The sequence below is a fragment of the Typopeltis vanoorti genome, chromosome 3 (assembly GCF_054136105.1).
Source record: "Typopeltis vanoorti isolate ZY-2024b chromosome 3, IOZ_Tvanoo_1.0, whole genome shotgun sequence".
Taxonomy (NCBI): domain Eukaryota; kingdom Metazoa; phylum Arthropoda; class Arachnida; order Uropygi; family Thelyphonidae; genus Typopeltis; species Typopeltis vanoorti.
This window is the reverse complement of record NC_143551.1, coordinates 47,523,147-47,541,116: the sequence shown is the minus strand read 5'-3', so window position 1 is coordinate 47,541,116 and position 17,970 is coordinate 47,523,147. Positions and strand designations below refer to the sequence as shown.

The window sequence follows — 17,970 nt, the reverse complement described above, 5'->3', positions numbered from 1 at the left end:
TGGTTTCCATAGCAACATCTTAACTTGAGTATTAGCATGTCAGAGAAGCATCATTATTGATTCGGAATCTTCAATACAGAGAAATGAGCCATGAATACATAGGAAAGAATAAGTCATTGCATGTTTCAGTGACTCCATTAACCTCCTTTGTTCCTATATGAAGTCGTTAGCTTTTTCTTCTGACACTAGAGAAGAGAAAACGTTAAGTCACTTTTGTGCTCTTTTGTGCTGTTTGCTCTACTTGAGCAAGTAGCATGGGTCAATAACGGAAACATTACCTCTGGCCCAGGTGATCCTTTCGCACCAACTCTAACAGACTCTTAGTAAGCATGTGGATCCATTTGGGGTTATCGCACATAAGAGCAAGGGCTACCTCATGTTTTCACAGAACTAACGGGAACATTACACGCTTTATTTTATATCCATCTCTTTACCTAGGAGACAGAAAACAGAACAGTAGTTTAGTTTACAACTGTCTGTTCTAAATCCCAAAAGATGAGACCGTCGCTAGCGACATCTGACGGTTAACCATTACACTACTGATATTACTCTTGTAAGAAAACAAGATATGATTCTTTCGATTCCTTTATACCTTTGGATGCGTCTTCATGACCTTTATTCGACCTTCAAGCTAATAAAAGCAGCTGAAGTCATGGAAAAATTGGTAAGAGTCTTCGCGTTAGTTCTTTCTATTGCTAAAAGCGGATAAAGACAATTTGAACTAAACTAAACACTTGGGAAAGTGTTTAAAAGCTGCGACATCCTACTGAGTGGCCCTTATGTACGTATGAACGATGGTGTACTAGTCTTCATCTTTCTTTCTCTCTCTCTCTCTCTCTCTCTCTCTCTCTCTCACACACACACATACACACTCTAGTTCTCAAGAAGTTTCTCTGTAATCTTCCCAACAGGAGAAATGAGGATGCGTCAATCTTCCCCTGTAAGAAGCGTGCTTTATTTCCTTTACGTTTACAGAGTTGCATAACTGATTAAAAGATTTTCCAGAAGTGCTGGTTAATAAGCACGCTAATAGATAATTATGTGAACTTCAATTGCTACCGACCAGAAAACTTAATTGGTAAATGCACAGATGTTCTAGACGAAGCTTCTTAGAGAATATTAAGAAGTATTTTAAGAAAACCGAAGACAAGAATGAAATATAAGTGTAATTGACAATATGGACCATCTGTGGAGGAAATAAATAATTTGACCAAGAATTAAATAATTTGATCAATTTTTCTTCAAGGGCATCGCAAGATTACAAATACATTACAATTATATCATGAAATTAATTTTATATTCTACTTAAAAAAAATAAAAAAAGCAAATTTAACGTATGTAACGAAAATTAGACATGGATTCATCTATAGTTTATAGCCAAATATCGAAAGAAACTTAAAAGGTTTCGAATTTCATTTGTATAATGTCTGCTTAAGAATTCGTTCTGCAGTAAAGTTGTTAATATGTATTTAAGTAATTGATGCAGAGAATGCATTCGTCTTTTGCTTGTGTGTATTTAATTCAATTAGCTGGTTTTGACTAAGTACACGTTCTCACAACTACGTTAATAATAAACTTAGATGAAATAACAAATTTTATACCTGACACGTGCTAGCTGTCAATTTCATGTTCACGAGCGCAACAATACAGAGCAAGAATGTAAAGCCAATCAGGCCTGAAGGAAAAGTTTCACAGAAAGAGTATATTTCGATTTAATAAAGCTGCAATAATTGATTTTCCAAGCCAAATGTTTGTAGTTTTCTTACTTGCAATTTCCAATGTTCATTTTCCTGGATTACACAGTAAACGTAGAAGGATATTGGACGAAATGAATTTGTTAATACAAAATGCTTCATCACAAATGTCTTATTGTGTTATTAACGTTTAAGGGAGAATTTTCGTAGCGCAAATACCCTCAAATTAACCTGTTGCTTGTTTGTGATTATAAGAGGCAACGAAGTGGATCAAAGATCAAGGATGGTTGAACACTGTTGCTATGTCAACATGTATCTTAATTAGCAGCTTTAATTACATTCTGCTGTATCTTTCTACGTTCATAAATCTAGTGATCTTATCGTATATTTTACATCACTCGATCTTCGAGAATGAAACATGGAAGATAAACATCTTACGCCCGATTAGGTACACAAGAGAACATGAGATGAAATTAGAGAAGTTTGTTGTTCGGTGTCGTTAATTGAAGGAGACAAATGGATGCTAAATTTAAGTACAATATCTCTTAACAGTGGTGAGAGGGGAAGGAAGCGACAACAGCGACACCTGTTGACATTCTTACGAACCACCGCGTTTCCTGTTTTGGGCTTGATTTTAATTGAGTTATGAAGCGCCTGCATTGCATTCGTAACCATGACAACCGTATCTATATAAAGAGATATAGAAAAGTCAAACACGTGCGTTTCTTTTAGCCCCTCTGGAGGTAGTTATTTGCACCAAAAAAAGCCAAGAATGGACTCCAAAAACATTTTGATAAAAGAACTGATGTGTAAAGCTAATATAAAGTTTCTGAATTACTTCAATAAGTTTCTTCGAACCAGTTATTTGAAAGCAAGAAGCAGTAAACGGATTTCGAAATTATCTGCGAGTTCCCCGGGGTACTTACGGAGTGTTTTTTTTTTATAGTTTTCTTTAAAGTTCAACCTGTTCCTATTTCTTTTCATCAAATATATATTGCTTCTGGAAGCATATGGTAGTGTACTGATGATTACGTATAGATCTGCAGGGCACTGAGAAACCCCATGAGGATAGAAACGTGATTACTTTCTCATCTTCAACTGTGGTGGGAACTGAAGTAAAGAAAATAAAAGTGTTTGCTAAGTAAGAGAGCTATTCAAAAATGAATGAAAAGGAAAAAGTTGGTTGCCAACAGTTCATGAAATGTTGCTGTAGAAGTACATGTATTTAATAATAATTTGAAAGATGGAGATGGCACGATTGATTTTATTACCACACTATTTGAATTTCACCGTTACCATTAAAGATTGAACTTCATTTGGGAAGAGGAATGAATAAAAGGTCTTAAAGCAGCCAATTCAACTGAAGAGCTCATCGGACGTTAAGTATTATCTTCAATCCTGTTACGTAGATAAAAAGTCCATGCTAGTAATGATATTCAGTTAAGAGCAAAATCTATATTATTTTGCCTTAAATATTAAATAAATGCATAGTCCTTATACTTATAAGGACTGGCTTAAAGGGGCGAAGCAAGAATGCTTTTCATCTTCCCCGTTATCTGTAGAGGACAGTGTATGGATAAGGTGTTATTGAGCTATTAAAGCTTTGATCATGGCAGGAGGGTAACAGCAATAGCCGAGCCTCAGTTAGAACTTCATTGGCTACAGCATTGCAATCCATTACCTTCCAAGGGTGTTGGATTGAATGAATCTGTCATTAATCATAAATGCATAGGTATAGGTATGACAAATCATGTAATATTATGATATAAATTTCTTAAAGGCGTATGAGATTATTTCAATAATTTTAGAAAGAAATTTAAATTATTGAAATAATAAAATTAATTTCTGAAGTAAAATATAACTCACCTTATAATTTTTAAGAAAAATAAAGTATTTTAAAGATAAATTATTTAATACAGCTGAGAAGCCATGTTTTTAAAAACATGGCGACTCAGCGATAGCTTAATATTCAAATGAACTACTCATATTAACAATGCTTTTTTATATATTTAAACCCATACACGAAACGTTTCAAGACCTATAACATATTAGTGCCGTGTGATTAGCAAATCTGTGTGTTTATCTATTTATTTCTTTAGTTTTTTTTTTTTTTCTTACGTTAGAACGCAATTATAAACACCTTACAAATTTCATGATTTTGGTTCGTTACTTGGTTGTGAACTTTTCTATGTATAATTTCCCAAATGTTCTTTAAAATTTTAATACCTAAAAAAAAATTGAAAAAAATTAGTCAGAAAAGTTATTCACATGCATGCAATGCACGCAGTACTGCACTGTAAACTGTGATTCGTTATTTCGACATCATTGCTCACCCCTCTAGTGATCTTGCTTTCCTGCAGTGCTTTTCAGTACGCACAGAAATACATTTCTTCAGGGGTAATTGATGCTTTTCAGTACATATGTTTAGTTGTTTACGAAGTTCGAAACACTCAAATTGAGTAGGATAACGGTACTGATTCCAAGGGTGAAGCTAATGCTTTTATATGCCCCACTATCTGATAGGGATACAGTGAGGGAACAATTTATGAGCTGTTTGGTCACCCTGAAGGGCATGGAGATTATGCATCATTACAGGAAATTATTATGACTTACTGAAAACTATGCGAGTAGACGTCTTTAAGAAGAAATTTGTTGTTAGAGAATATAGGAAAGAGTAGATATAAGGGATATTTGTGTCTCGATGAAGTTGATTGTCTTTGACAAACCATGGAGCGTTTAGAATCCTTCTTAAACATTTGTTTTGCACACGTTGCAGTTTGAGAATATTAGTATTGGAGGTAGGATCCTGGCTGGAGAGACGTAAATGATTATTGGACGAATCATCAGCTGGTATAGAAGTACTTTTATTCTGATGTTTAGCTTGCTGTTCCTGCTAATTAGGGGTAGATCTGGGCGATGGCTTAGATGTATTTGCACACGAAGTCTTGATGTGCTGGTTAAAAGTTAATTTTTTATCCAGCACTACACTAAGGTATTTTGTTTCTGCCTGCCAAGGAATTCTGGTATTAAACAGGAAGACGTCTCCAGCAGGATACATCGATCGTTTAGTGAAGAGTATGGCTGTGCTCTTTGGGGGATTTACTTGTAATCCCCATTTGGAGAACCATTGCTCTAGCTTTAGGAGGTTTTCTTGAAGTTTTTGGATGACAAGGTGTGGTCGAAGAGATCTGGCCAATATTACCTGTATCGTCTGCATAGAGGTCCACGATGGGCGACATTGGGTTGAGTAGTTAAACCAACGGGGCAATAGTAAGTTTCTATAGACAAGTAATAAAATGGTGTTTTAAGGAGTTATTAAATACTCTAAATTAAAGAGAGTTATAGAAAGATTTTTTATTATATTAAAATTATATTTCTTTTCCTAAGAATTATGCTGTTGAAGACGTTCAGTGATTATTACTTGATACTAAGACTCTTAGTTTTTAATTATTATTTTTATACCTTAAAATCCTCTTAATGTCCAATGTACTTAAGAACAAGCCGTATTAAATAAGTAAAAATAAAAAGAGGTAGAAAAATATGCGAAAAAAAGCAAAAAAAAATCATCTAAATAAAGTTTTCAATTACCAGGATGTCTCCGTTATGATGTTGTTGACTTAATAAGCTTCATAAGAAAAGTACAGTTTCATATTTCAAAGATCCAGGTTTTTATGATGGAATAATTATGTTTGAAGTTTCATTTTTTTTATTTGCATTTTTTTATCGTTCTCCATTAAGATCAATGATAAAAATATAGGTAACGATGGAGTCTTTTTTTTTTTTTTTTTGTAAACTCTTGAGCATTTGGAGGAGGCCACAAGTGCACGTAAATTGTGGTGGAATTCTTTTCAGTAGTTTTTTATTATTATTATTTTTCTCTTTTAATTTATAAGAGAAAAAAAAACAAGATAAGTGCATTAGTTAAGATATTTGTTCGTAAGAAGGTAAACTCATTTCTTTTTACTAGAATTAATGGACTTTAATGAAAGACTGAAACCATCGCACATTTCTTTAATTATTTCATCACTCAAATAAATTTTTGTTAACGCATTTCTTTATAAAGATATTTTCTATTTTTCTCTGAGAAATATTTCGAAAGTTTTTTTTTTAAAGTAAAACATAGTCTGTCAGTTATTTCTTGTAAACAAATACAACTAAAAGGAGGAAAGTTTTCGGATGTTCGCGAATGATTCTTTCCGAGTATCCTCTCGCAAGAGCTTTCCATGTCTAACTACGATTAATCTAGCGGCGTTGACGTTTTTTTCCCGCAGTATGACGCAATTTGTTCCTACTGTCGATACTTGAATTTCTTCTCGTCCGAAAGAGGATGAAAAATTTACGGATTTCTAAATATAGTGTTTGTGATGAAGGCGTTGACACGGCACTTTTCTCACCGAGTTTCAGATGCACATCTCTTTACATTCTCAAGACGCGCCGTTCATATGAAAAAAAAAAGCGAAACATCTTTCTGGAAGGATTTCAAGAACGATATTCGAGATGATTCTCGAACAAAACCTGAAGTTGCATGAAAAATAAAAAGGAAATACAAAAGTTGAAATCAAAGTAATTAAAACGAGTTTGTTTTTTCTCCCACTTCCTTTCCTCTATTTTCATTTTTCCGACTTATTTTTCTGTCATCCCTTATTTTCATCTTATTTATTTATTCTTTCTTTCTTCATTATTGATTTTTCCTTTTTATTTTAAATTTGAATCTCGTACAGGGTGTTCGGGATAAATTTGACATATTTATAATTAATTATATTTTTCCGTAAGTTACATGTATTAACACACACTTCTCTTCATTTAAAAGTTTGGACCCTTCTTCATTCATATACAAGATGTCAGAAAGGATGGATAGCTGGAACCCACCTGAATCATGGAAGAGAATAACTTGTATCATGATGATTCGTGCCCGCCATCAAAATAAGGATATTACGACTGCTGCCCAATGCTCCCTGAATACAGTAAAAACAATCAGGCATGAACTAGAGACTTGCAATGGTGACTACGAGGATGTAGCAAGAAGAAAGATCCCTAGCAGACGATCTGATTGCGTTCGTACAGCAGAATTCCTCGCAAATCTGCAGGAACAGGTGTTGAAGAACCCTGGCATTGGAATTCGGGCTTTGTTCGTGGAGTTGCTAACTGTAGTCAAGCCCTGGATAACAAGGGTAGCCAATGGTAGGCCGTATGTATGGCAGCAGGATTCGGCCCCTTGCCACACCTCTGGGAAAAGTCAAAAATGGTTGTCTGAAAATTTCTACGACTTCACCAGTCCAAATGTTTGGCCTCCAAACTCCCCAGACCTTAACCCCATGGATTATTTTGTATGGGGCGCAGTTGAAAAAGACACCAATCGCACTTCCAGTAATACAAAAGCCCAGTTAATGGATAAAATTAAAACAGTTTTTGCGGCCCTTCCCAGGGAGACTGTAGCATCAGCTTGTTCGAGGTTCCGAAGCAGAATTGAAGCTGTGATCGATGCTAATGGTGGTTATTTTGAGTAAATCTTGTTGATAGTATTGTAATTAACTCTGCCTGTAATGTTTTTTTGTCAATTCATTAAATTTAATAGATACAAAGAAGATTTTCTTTTTCCTTACGAAACTGTCAAATTTATCCCGAACACCCTGTAGATGACACGAGATAACATTAATGGAACGCGAGCTACATGGCTTCAGAGAGAGAGAGAGAGAGAGTGGAAGTGGCAGATTTTTTCATCCCATCATCCAGAAAAATAAGTAAACAGACTATCATCGACCCCCTTCTGAAGCAGTAGGCTTTATTGTACAAGAAATTAGTGGACTAGGCGAAGTAAGTGGGATTAAAATTTAGGGGTTGCTCAAAAAGAGTGAAACCTCGGCTAGGATTAATTAAGCAGGAACCTCAAATCTGAAAAAATGCCTGAACAACTTAAGGTGAATCTGGGGAGCAACCCGAGGGTTACACATAAGAATTAGACATTTTCATATCTTTACATTTCAAGATAAATGCACAAAATAAAATTAGAGCGAAATCGGCCATCTTTCCTGGTTAACCGGCTTCCGATATCTCGTATACCTCGTTTTATGACCAGACTGAGAATCTGTTGTCGCTATATGGCGATGTCAATGGACGAACGAAATGAAGCTGTTAAGGGATTACAGTTCTCATAGGATACGGAGACCATCTCATATAGAGGCTTCAGATCATATCGTATTTCAATGTTGTAATAGTGCAAATAAAGTAAAGAAAGATTTATGAAAACTTAACAAATATTGCATTTATGTTGTAGCACCTGATGGGAAAAGAGCTGGAATTGACTATCTCACAAAAAACTCTGTAATTGGATGATTTTCAGTGGTGTGAAGAGTGGTTAAAAATCATCTTACGTACAAATCGACACGATGTTCTTCTAAATGATCCTCTGTAGTCCCTATATTTCTTCTAGCACAATCAAAAAGATGCTCAAAACATTTTTAAAAGACTTTTTTTACCTTTTTCATTGACGAAAATCCGTGACAACCGAGATGAATATTTGCTGTGAAATTTGTATTGAGTCAGGTACGAGAGTACACATGGTTAGAAGATTTGCCCTAAGGTATTCCGGACCAACTAGACGGAATAACGTATCGTAAGTAAGTGGCCAGGCGAGGCACTGGCGTCGAATGACGAATGCGATGTTGTTTTCCGCATGATCGATTGGATTTCCGTGTGATCCACAAATGTTCGATTGGATTCAAATGAGGAGAAGTAGGCTACCAGGGAAGTACACGGAATGCTTGGATGGGCTCTTCGAACAATGTTCGCACAATACGTGCTTGTAACACAGGGCGTTGTCTTGATGGGTGAGTCCAGATCCAGCCGGACCACATTGTCACCATGGAGTAAGAATTAGTGGTCAAGGTGTGTTAATTGTGGATGAGAAACCCAGTGATGTCCATGAGAAAAAGGACAATCCCCATACCAAGATACTGCTCTACCATCAGCTTATTTCCATCCACCCGTGAACTTCAGTTGGTTAGAAAAAGGCTAAATGGTCGCAGTGTATTAACTCATGAGTCTATAAGCAGATTTGTTTGTGGATTATCGAAAATAATTAAACTTATCTGAACCAAAAAAAGCGCCAAAATATGGGTTCCATAATGTTTGCAACTTAGTATACATTTAATACTCAGGTTATTCATCAGTCGATAGATCAATGACTACAGAAATATTAACCTGTGGAGTCTTATGATAAAGAAAACTTTGGTAGAAAGTTTGTAATATCAATGGGCAGAAATACCACAAAGTTATTTTACTTTTTTATATTTCCTCTGACACGTTCGACACGTCATAAATCCCGTTGAAGCAGACACGTGTTACATCTCGAGAGAAGAACAGTTTTGATGAGAGAAGTTTTTCAAGTTTTTTTTTACGAGTCGCCACCAATATTATTTTTCTGAAAATTCATTTTCTCCCAAGGACAATTACGAGAAACTTTCTTTCTTCCATAAATGTTGAAGAAAGTTCAAAAGTTTTTTTTTCTTTTGCTACCATTAAATCGTAAAAATTTTCTCGTTAACTAGTTAAGCTAAAATTCTTTTATTATTATTTTTTTTTTTTGAAATTTCAGGAGGGAGCACTAAACGGACTCTCACTGCATTTATGATCACAACAAAATGGTGCCCACATTGTTTGCATTGATTGCAAGGGTGAAATCTTAATGGTAGGCATCGGAATTTTACAGCAGCAGGGAATGACGGATAAAAAAATTACGATGGAGTGTGCCAAACATTTAAAAGAAATTATTTCTGATCACCTGCGATGCAGAAATTAATAATCATTAATCTATATGCAACCATTACTATTTTGCTTTGATAGATTTATTTTTAAATTACATTTTATGTCTATAGGTATGTGTGTTCAAGGGACCAGTTTGAGGGATAAAAAACGCGAATTTCTTCTTAAAAATTAAGAAAAAAAAAACGCGAATTTCGAATTAAGAATGAAGTCAGCTAACACCTTTTTATTCCCGTATACGGGAGTAGGCGAGGCCATTTAGCCCTATCTAACTTTCGGAGACTGAGTGGGCAGTTCAATCTCCACTGGTATCAATCAGAGATAGATGGCCCAAGGCTATCACTAATTAAGCGGTACTCAGTGAAGAGAGACGGCTCAAATGTGCCGCCATCTCGTGGTCCCTAACCCTGACACAATATATTTAATGTCTGAAATAATGCGGGTTCTACGGTCGATTTTCTTGAGTTTACAGGACGAAAAACCCGAGTTTCTGGGAGGAAAAACCCGCTTGCCCGTGCCAGAGATCGACTAACTCGGGAACCGGTCGAAAAAAGGCTTAGAAAAATTTCCTCTAGTCGCCGACTAGACTCGAAACTAAATCTTCCTTCGTGCGGCCAAGCGCTGTGGTGTGCAAACGCCACATCCACTGAGCTACACCGGATATATTGTTATTAGTATAAGAATATTTTTACAGAACGACTACAACTTCAACGCGCATAGTCTGTTTCTGAAATCTCTTATCATGATATAACTTACTAATTATTGCAAATAAACTTATACGTTGGTTACATATGACTTGAAATTTTTCAGGAAATGACAACGTATACTAAAATATCAATTAAAAAACTTTAATCAATATTTTCCTATAACTTACTAATTATCAGCTTCTAAAGATATTTTCCTAGTTGGAGGAAATGCGATCAGATCTACTGGGTAGTGCATGACCATCATCAGGAACATCTTAATTGGGTGAAGCAAAATTGCTTTTCATATTCCCCTTTGTCTTGTAATGAAAGAACTTTGAATGGAGTGTTTGTGAGCTATGTGCTCGTCCATTGAGGGCAGTGAAGTTAGTTGTGTTCAGCTGAACTTAAGATAGACTTTGGTCTTTTATATTTGTTGATTTCTGCTTCATTACATTCCGAGGCTTCCTTGAATAACTGGTTTGGATGGTTACTTGTCACGGTAAAGAACTTCTCAGCTAGATTTATGAGAAAGGAAGAGATATAAGGGACATTAACTTCTCTATGGATCTGGGTGTTTCTTATAAACCAAGGGGCATCCAGAATCATCCTCATGCATTTATTCTGTAATGAAGTTTTAGAATGTTTGAATTTGCGGTGTGGCTCCGTGCTGGGGATGCGTAAGGGATAAACGGTCGAATTACCATCTTGTAAATTGTTAATTTTGTTTGCGTGTCCAGTTTACTTTGTCTGTTGATCATAGGGTACAGCTGTGCTAAGACGTTGGATGTCTTTGAGGTAATGTCGCTAATATGTTTGCTGAATAGGAGTTTACTATCAAGAATCACCCCAAGATATTTAACTTCAATCTGCCATGGAATCTTTGTTCCCAATAAATAAATATCCTCCATGGTATGGATTTTCTTTCTAGTAAACAATATAGCAGAGCTTTTCTGAGGGTTAATTTGGATCGTCCAGTCTCCCATCCATTTTCTAAAGTGTGTATGCTAGTTTGTAGTATTTTAGTTGCCAGTTTTGGGCTCAGTGATCTTGCCATCAGTGCAGTATTATCTGCATATAATGCAGTGAATGTTGTTCTGGGTTCAGAGGGATGTCTGCTACATAGATTGAAAACAGGAGAGGTGCAGAAAAGATCCCTGAGGTACGCCTGCCGAGATCCTGCGTCTGGTCGAAAACGTTTCGCCAAACCCTGACCTGCATATATCTGTCTTTCAGGTAAGAATGTATTATTTTCATTAACTTGACTGGAAAGTTAAATTTTATCAGTTTGTAGAGAAGGCCTTGATACCATACTTTGTCAAACGCCTTCTCTGTGTCGATGAAGATGGCAGCTGTATTGAGTTTCGAGTTGAAACCTTGAGTAATGATTTCTACCAGCCGGTGCACTTGTTGAGATGTACTATGGGCCCTTCGGAAGCCGAACTGTTCATTAGGCAAAATTTCTAACTTATCTGTTTCTGCTTGGAATCTTGAGAGGATCACTTTCTCTGTCACCTTTCCGAGGCTGGACAATAGGCTTATGGGTCAGTAGCTTTCGGGAAGGTGAGCATTTTTTCCTGGCTTCTTCAATGGTGTGATTGTGGCTGTTTTCCATGTAGTAGGGAAATGCTGGAATCTAAAGATGGCATTTGTAATGTTGACGAGATGGACGATGTCCTTTCTTGGAAGTAGTTTTACTATTCTGTTAGTTATGCCATCCGGTCCTTGAGCATTTTAATTGTTTAGAGAGAGATGATATTTATCATTTCTGCCGGATTTGTAAGAGTGATATGTTCGGAGTTAACAGTGTTCTGTCTTAAGGTTTTCCCAACATGACGATGAATCTTGTAAATAAGGTTGATATTTAGATTTGTATAAGATGGATTGCACTGAGATTCTAGATTATCTACTAGTGCTTCGGCTTTCTCTTCATCTTTGTGAACTGTCCCTTTCTTGGTTTGTAGGGGATATGAGCTGCTTTTTGGTGTGAATTGCTTTTAAGAATTTCCATACAGAATGATCTTCAGTATTGCTGTTAGCTAATTTGGTTTCCCATTGATGGTTTAAATGTTTTTGAAGAGCTTCTCGGACCTGCCTGTTTAGATTGTTCAATACTGTTTTATCTTGTGGGGCTCTGGTATTGTGGTATATCTTCCTGTCTTTATTTTTTGCTCTGATTAGATCCATGATTTCTTCAGGGATATGGTTGTTTGGGTGGAAGACAGTGGATTGTCTGACTGATTCTATTGCTTTTTGAATTTATATGGTTAAGTTATTTATTGCTGTGTCAATCTCTTCATTTTTACTAATACTGGGCAAAGGACCAATATGATCGGGAAGAACCTTGGCTAACTTGTCCCATGGTATGAATGTGTGCAGAGGAGAGAATTGATCTGATGAACCTAGCTTAAGTACTATGGGACTGTGGTCAGAAGATAATTCGTTGACTGATTCCAATTTGAATTGGTATCTTAAATTTTTAAAGATGACAATGTCCAGCACATCCGAGCCACCCGAAGGGCTGAAGTAGGTGGGCTAGGTTGGGCCGGCCACAACAACAACAACAGAGTTGAGCATTGCATAGTTGAAAAGTGTGTGGCCTTTGGTGTTAGTTGATGAGCTGTACCAAGCTGTGTGTTTTGAGTTGCAATCTCCTGCTATTATTATGGAGTCATTTGGACCAAGTATGGAGTCCCGATCTGTTGTCAGCAGAGGAATGCTTGGAGGGTTATAAGCAGCATAGATCTTAAGACTCCCAGTATTGAAGGTACTGTACATAGTGTATCCACGGAATTTTGGGTTATTAGCTGGTCTTAGGTGTGTTTCACCAATCAAGAGGATATCAGCACTGAGACGAGTTGAAAATTCTTGAAGTTCCAAAATCTTGTTCATCAATCCATTTGCATTCCATGTGATTATCTTAATAGCTTTTGGTTTGAATTTATTATTCATGACAGATGGCTGTTATAATGTTTTGAGTGCCTTGCAGGAATATCTTTCTGGAAGATGTTGAGGGGCATGTCTTGTTGAATTCCTGCAGCATAGTGGTACGTGAGGCTGTTAAAACGGATGTTATGTTGGAGCTTTCTAGCTCGAGAGATTTAGGAGGCTTAGTTCTTCCAGCCTCAGCATATGTTTTGGTCATGGCTGTTCCTTCCTGTGAGGTAGAAGGCAAGGTGTTTCGGACTCGAGGACGATTTATTTGGTTGCTTAAAACGTTGTTACGTGGAGGAGCAAGATTGACTTTTGTTGATCCTCGATTTTTTGAATTGGAAAGACATCCCTTGTTGTTGGCGGGGTGAGTTCCTCTGCAGTTCGCACAGCATGCTGGAGTTGTGCGTGGTTTGGTGCATGTGATGGTCTGGTGTCCCTCGCTGCACTTCAAGCACCTGAAGGCTGCCTTACATAATTTTTGGGAATATCCAAACCTTTGGCATCTATGACACTGACCTGCAGATGCTCCTAAGAGGCTCAGTTGAAATTTTGAGACTGTATACTACAGTCAGTTTATAGATCTGCTTTTGTGTGTTGTTTATTTCCACCAGCACCAAAGGCATTGGTCTTTTATCTGATCTGAGCATTCTGCTCACTTTAACTGGGGACAGGCCCTGTCTGGAGAGATCGGTGGTCACATCTTCAGGAGTGATACCTTCAGCTATCCCCCGTAGAACTACCTTCAGGTTCTTTTCGCTGGTTAAAGTGAAGGTGTGATATGGGTCGTTAGCATTGTCCATAAATCTTATCATCCGTCTGTAGTCCGAGACAGTAGCGGGTTGTATTTTAACTCCCTCATATGAGTTTTTAGCCCATGAGAATGAGATAGTTTGTTCTCTGAGGGGTGATGAGACAGGGATCCATTTTTCCTTATCCCTTAATGACTGGTGGTATCTTTTCTTTAGGACCATTGAGTGCTTCTATCGCTGTTGTTTTGGGTTCTTCCACATAGGTGGAGATTTCCCTCTTCTTTTTGACCAATTGAAACACTGTATCTGTTTCCAAGGTATGATAACTGCTGTCTTGGAATGTAGCGTCTTCCATACTTGAGGAGTGTGCAAAATCTGATTGCGTCAGAGTTATGGGCTCTTCACTCATGTCATTCATATTTTCCTCTGTGACTGCTGTGTGTGGGGAGGGGGGGAATGTGTCAAAGAACTTGACTTTTCCTGACCAATTATCACTCAGCAGCTTTCGTAGTCTGAGGAATTCCATGTATACTTCCTAGAATTTGGCCTCATTCAGAAGTTTTGGAATGACAATAATTTAGAAATGTGTTAAGACACAGATAGAGAACGGGTAGAGATTGCTCAGGTGTTCCGAGCAGGTAACGATAATCCTGTGGACTTTTGAGGGTCCACTAGCAAATCCCGTAGACACACTAAGGTGCTACCAGCAATAAGATGTCACGATATAAAATAAAACAATGGCGATACTAGCGGCAGTAGGCCTAGCGTGCGTATCGCCCTTGTAAATTCAATCGACTTACCTGGATAAACCACCATGGAAAAATAAAGTGTCTGTTTATGGCAGCAAGCAATTAACTGCTATTACTAATGAATAAGCATAAATCGCTAAAAATATCAGTCAAATTCACAATTCATCCATCAATAATACACTACACGAATCACTAACACGCGAGCCGCCATACTTTTTATTCTCAACGCCAGCAGCTTATAGTCCTTATAAGGACTGGCTTAAAGGGGTGAAGCAAGAATGTTTTTCATATTCCCCATTATCTGTAGAGGACAGTGTAGGGATAAGGTGCTATTGAGCTATTAATTAAAGCTCTGATCATGGGAGGAGGGTAACAGCAATAGCCGAGCCTCAGTTCAACTCCATTGGCAACAGCATTGCCATATTTAAAGGTAAAGCCGTCTCTAAAAAATTTGGACGATCCCTAGGCCACTCCATAGTGGGCGAAAGACCGTCCCTCTCAGCGTTGGCTCCACTCGGTGATGGCCTTCCACCCACACACCACCACCACCACCGAGCAGAGCCGCTCAATTTCCGAAGAAAGCATTCACCGACAAAGCCCCTCAGCGGGCCGTGCCGGAAAAACACTTTCCCCGGAGACTCATATTGCTCCCTTAAGGCAAAAACCTTAAGAGAGCCAACTGAAACTCCCATGGGGGGTAACAGCAAGAGCCGAACCTCAGTTAAACTCCATTGGCTACAGCATTGCCATATTTAAAAGTAAAGCCTTCTCTAAAAATTCGGACGATCCCTACGCCACTCAATCGTGGGCGAAAGACCGTCCATCTCAGCGTTGGCTCGGTGGTGGTGTGTGGGTGGAAGGCCATCGATGAATGCTTTTCTTCGGAATATGAGCGGTTCTGCTCGGTGGTGGTGTGTGGGTGGAAGGCCATCACTGAGCATTCACCGACAAAGCCCCTCAGCGGGCTGTGCCGGAGAACACTCTCTCTCCGGAGACTCAAATTGCTCCCTTAAAACAAAAACCTTAAGAGAAGGAACTCAAAACTCTTGAATCTCAACGTCCCAGGGGGGGGGTAACAGCAACAGCCGAGCCTCAGTTAAACTTCATTGGTACCGCATTGCCATCCATTACCCTCCAATGGTATTAATCCATCCTCCTAACGCCAGCATCCTTATAAGGACTGGCTTAAAGTAAGAATGCTTTTCATCTTCCCCGTTATCTGTATCTGTAGAGGACAGCGTAAGGATGAAGTGTTATTGAGCTATACGTAAGTTTGAAGTGTTATTGTTGAGCTATATATAAAGCTCTGATCATGGCAAGATAGTAACAGCGACCTTTGGAGGGTAATGGATGGCAATGCTGTAGCCCGTGAAGCTCTAACTGAGGCTCGGCTATTGCTGTTACCCTCCTGCCATGATCAGAGCTTTAATTGCTAAATAACACCTTATCCCTACACTGTCCTCTACAGATAACGGGGAAGATGAAAAGCATTCTTGCTTCGCCCCTTTAAGCCAGTCCTTATAAGGACTATAAGATAGTAACAGCAATATAATAAAGCTCTGATCATTGCAGGATTGCAGGAGGGTAACAGCAATAGCCGAGCCTCAGTTAGAACTTCATTGGCTACAGCATTGCCATCCATTATCCATTACCCTCCAAGGGTATTCTAACGGTATCAGTTCTTAAAAGAACTGGGCGATGGACTGAGTCCGTGACTCTTTATCCCGTCATCTGAATGAAGATAATCTGTGTGGATGGAGTGTTACTGAGCTAAAAAGCTGTAGTCATGGCTGGGTAACGGCAATAGCCGAGCCTCAGATAAAACTTCATTGGCTACAGCATTGCCATTTGTTACCCTGGAAGTCCTGAAAAGGACCTTTTGGGAAATCACCAGACATTTCTAACGGTAGCAGTCCTTATAGTCCTTATAAGGACTGGCTTAAAGGGGCGAAGCAAGAATGCTTTTCATCTTCCCCGTTATCTGTAGAGGACAGTGTAGGGATAAGGTATTGAGCTATTAAAGCTCTGATCACGGCAGGAGGGTAACAGCAATAGCCGAGCCTCAGTTAGAACTTCATTGGCTACAGCATTGCCATCCATTACCCTCCAAGGGTATTGGATTTGACCTCTAACGGTAGCAGCTAACCCCAAGTGTATTATTATATATAGTTTATCCAAATAATTAATTACAATATAAACTCAACTAATTTTTAACTTAAAAAAATACAAAGATTTCTCTATTTTAATATTAAAGTTTATGATATATTTATATATTCTACATTTTATTATATCTTTTATACAAATATTCTGCATTTAAATTACTGTGGATCCCTATTTTAATGTTCAACTGGTTTTACTTAAGCCACATTATGAAATTAATAGGGTTTAACATCAGCATGTTATTTGAATTTCGTTATTTTAATTGTATTTGATAATTCTAAATTACTGACTGGAGTCTTAAAAAAATGAAATTATGTTGAGTTAATTCGGTTCGTCTACAAATATTTCGAAATATTTCCCTCATTGTGAACATAAATCATGGAATTGGCTTTTATTATTTTTTATATCAGAGAAGGGTATTTGATTTTAAATATTAATAAACAAAATCTGTCAACAAAATTAGCAATTATGTGTACGTATTTTTATTATTGACGTGTGATTTTTTAAATGTGAATAAATAGTAAGATATCTACAAACTCGTAAGAGTTATTTTGAAAAAAATTATAAAATCACTAAAACCTAGAAAAGTATTTATATTTTATTGATTTTGAATAAAAATATATTAATATATCGAATATACCAAACAGAAAAAATGATAATCATAATATATTAATTTCTCCTCTTAGGTTCAGTATGTATTAGGAATAATTTCCTAATTCGTAATTTTAAATGTAATAGGAATAATTCCCTTATTATTATTATTATTATTATTATAAAATCCTCCATGGAGTCAAAGACTCATCGTGGGAGGTCCATTGTTATACACACAGTTTATCATACTGTGCCTTAAATATATTCACTGTCTCTGCACACACCGCACTCTCGGGCAAAGCATTCCAATCACTCACCACTCTCCATGCAAAAAACCTGCTCCTCACTCCCTTGCTCACAACCTCCTTATACAGCTTCCAGGAATGACCTCTTGTTCTCCTGCTATCCTCACTCATTCTGTGCAAAACTTCCCCGACGTTAATCTGGTAATAACCTCTTAACAGCTTATATGTCTCAATCATATCCCCCCTCCTCCTTCTATCCACCAATTTCTGCAAATTGCATTTTGTCAATCTGTTTTCATACTCTACATTCCAGAGACCACCTTAGTCAATCGCCTCTGAACTTTTTCCAACGCAATTTCATCTTTTTGAAAACCAGGTGACCAGATCTGTGCACAGGAATCCAT

General features: G+C 37.5%; 1 protein-coding gene across 1 annotated transcript in view; it reads right to left on the bottom strand.

Annotated features, from left to right (window-relative positions):
* Positions 1 to 3,905: 3,905 nt before the first annotated feature.
* Positions 3,906 to 17,970, bottom strand: part of LOC150108104 (3'-5' RNA nuclease TATDN2-like) — a 37,364-nt gene continuing 23,299 nt past the window's right edge. The window contains exon 4 of the mRNA XM_090416240.1: positions 3,906 to 3,920. Within this exon, the coding sequence (XP_090272366.1) occupies positions 3,906 to 3,920 (15 nt within the window). The remainder of the gene's footprint in view (positions 3,921 to 17,970) is intronic.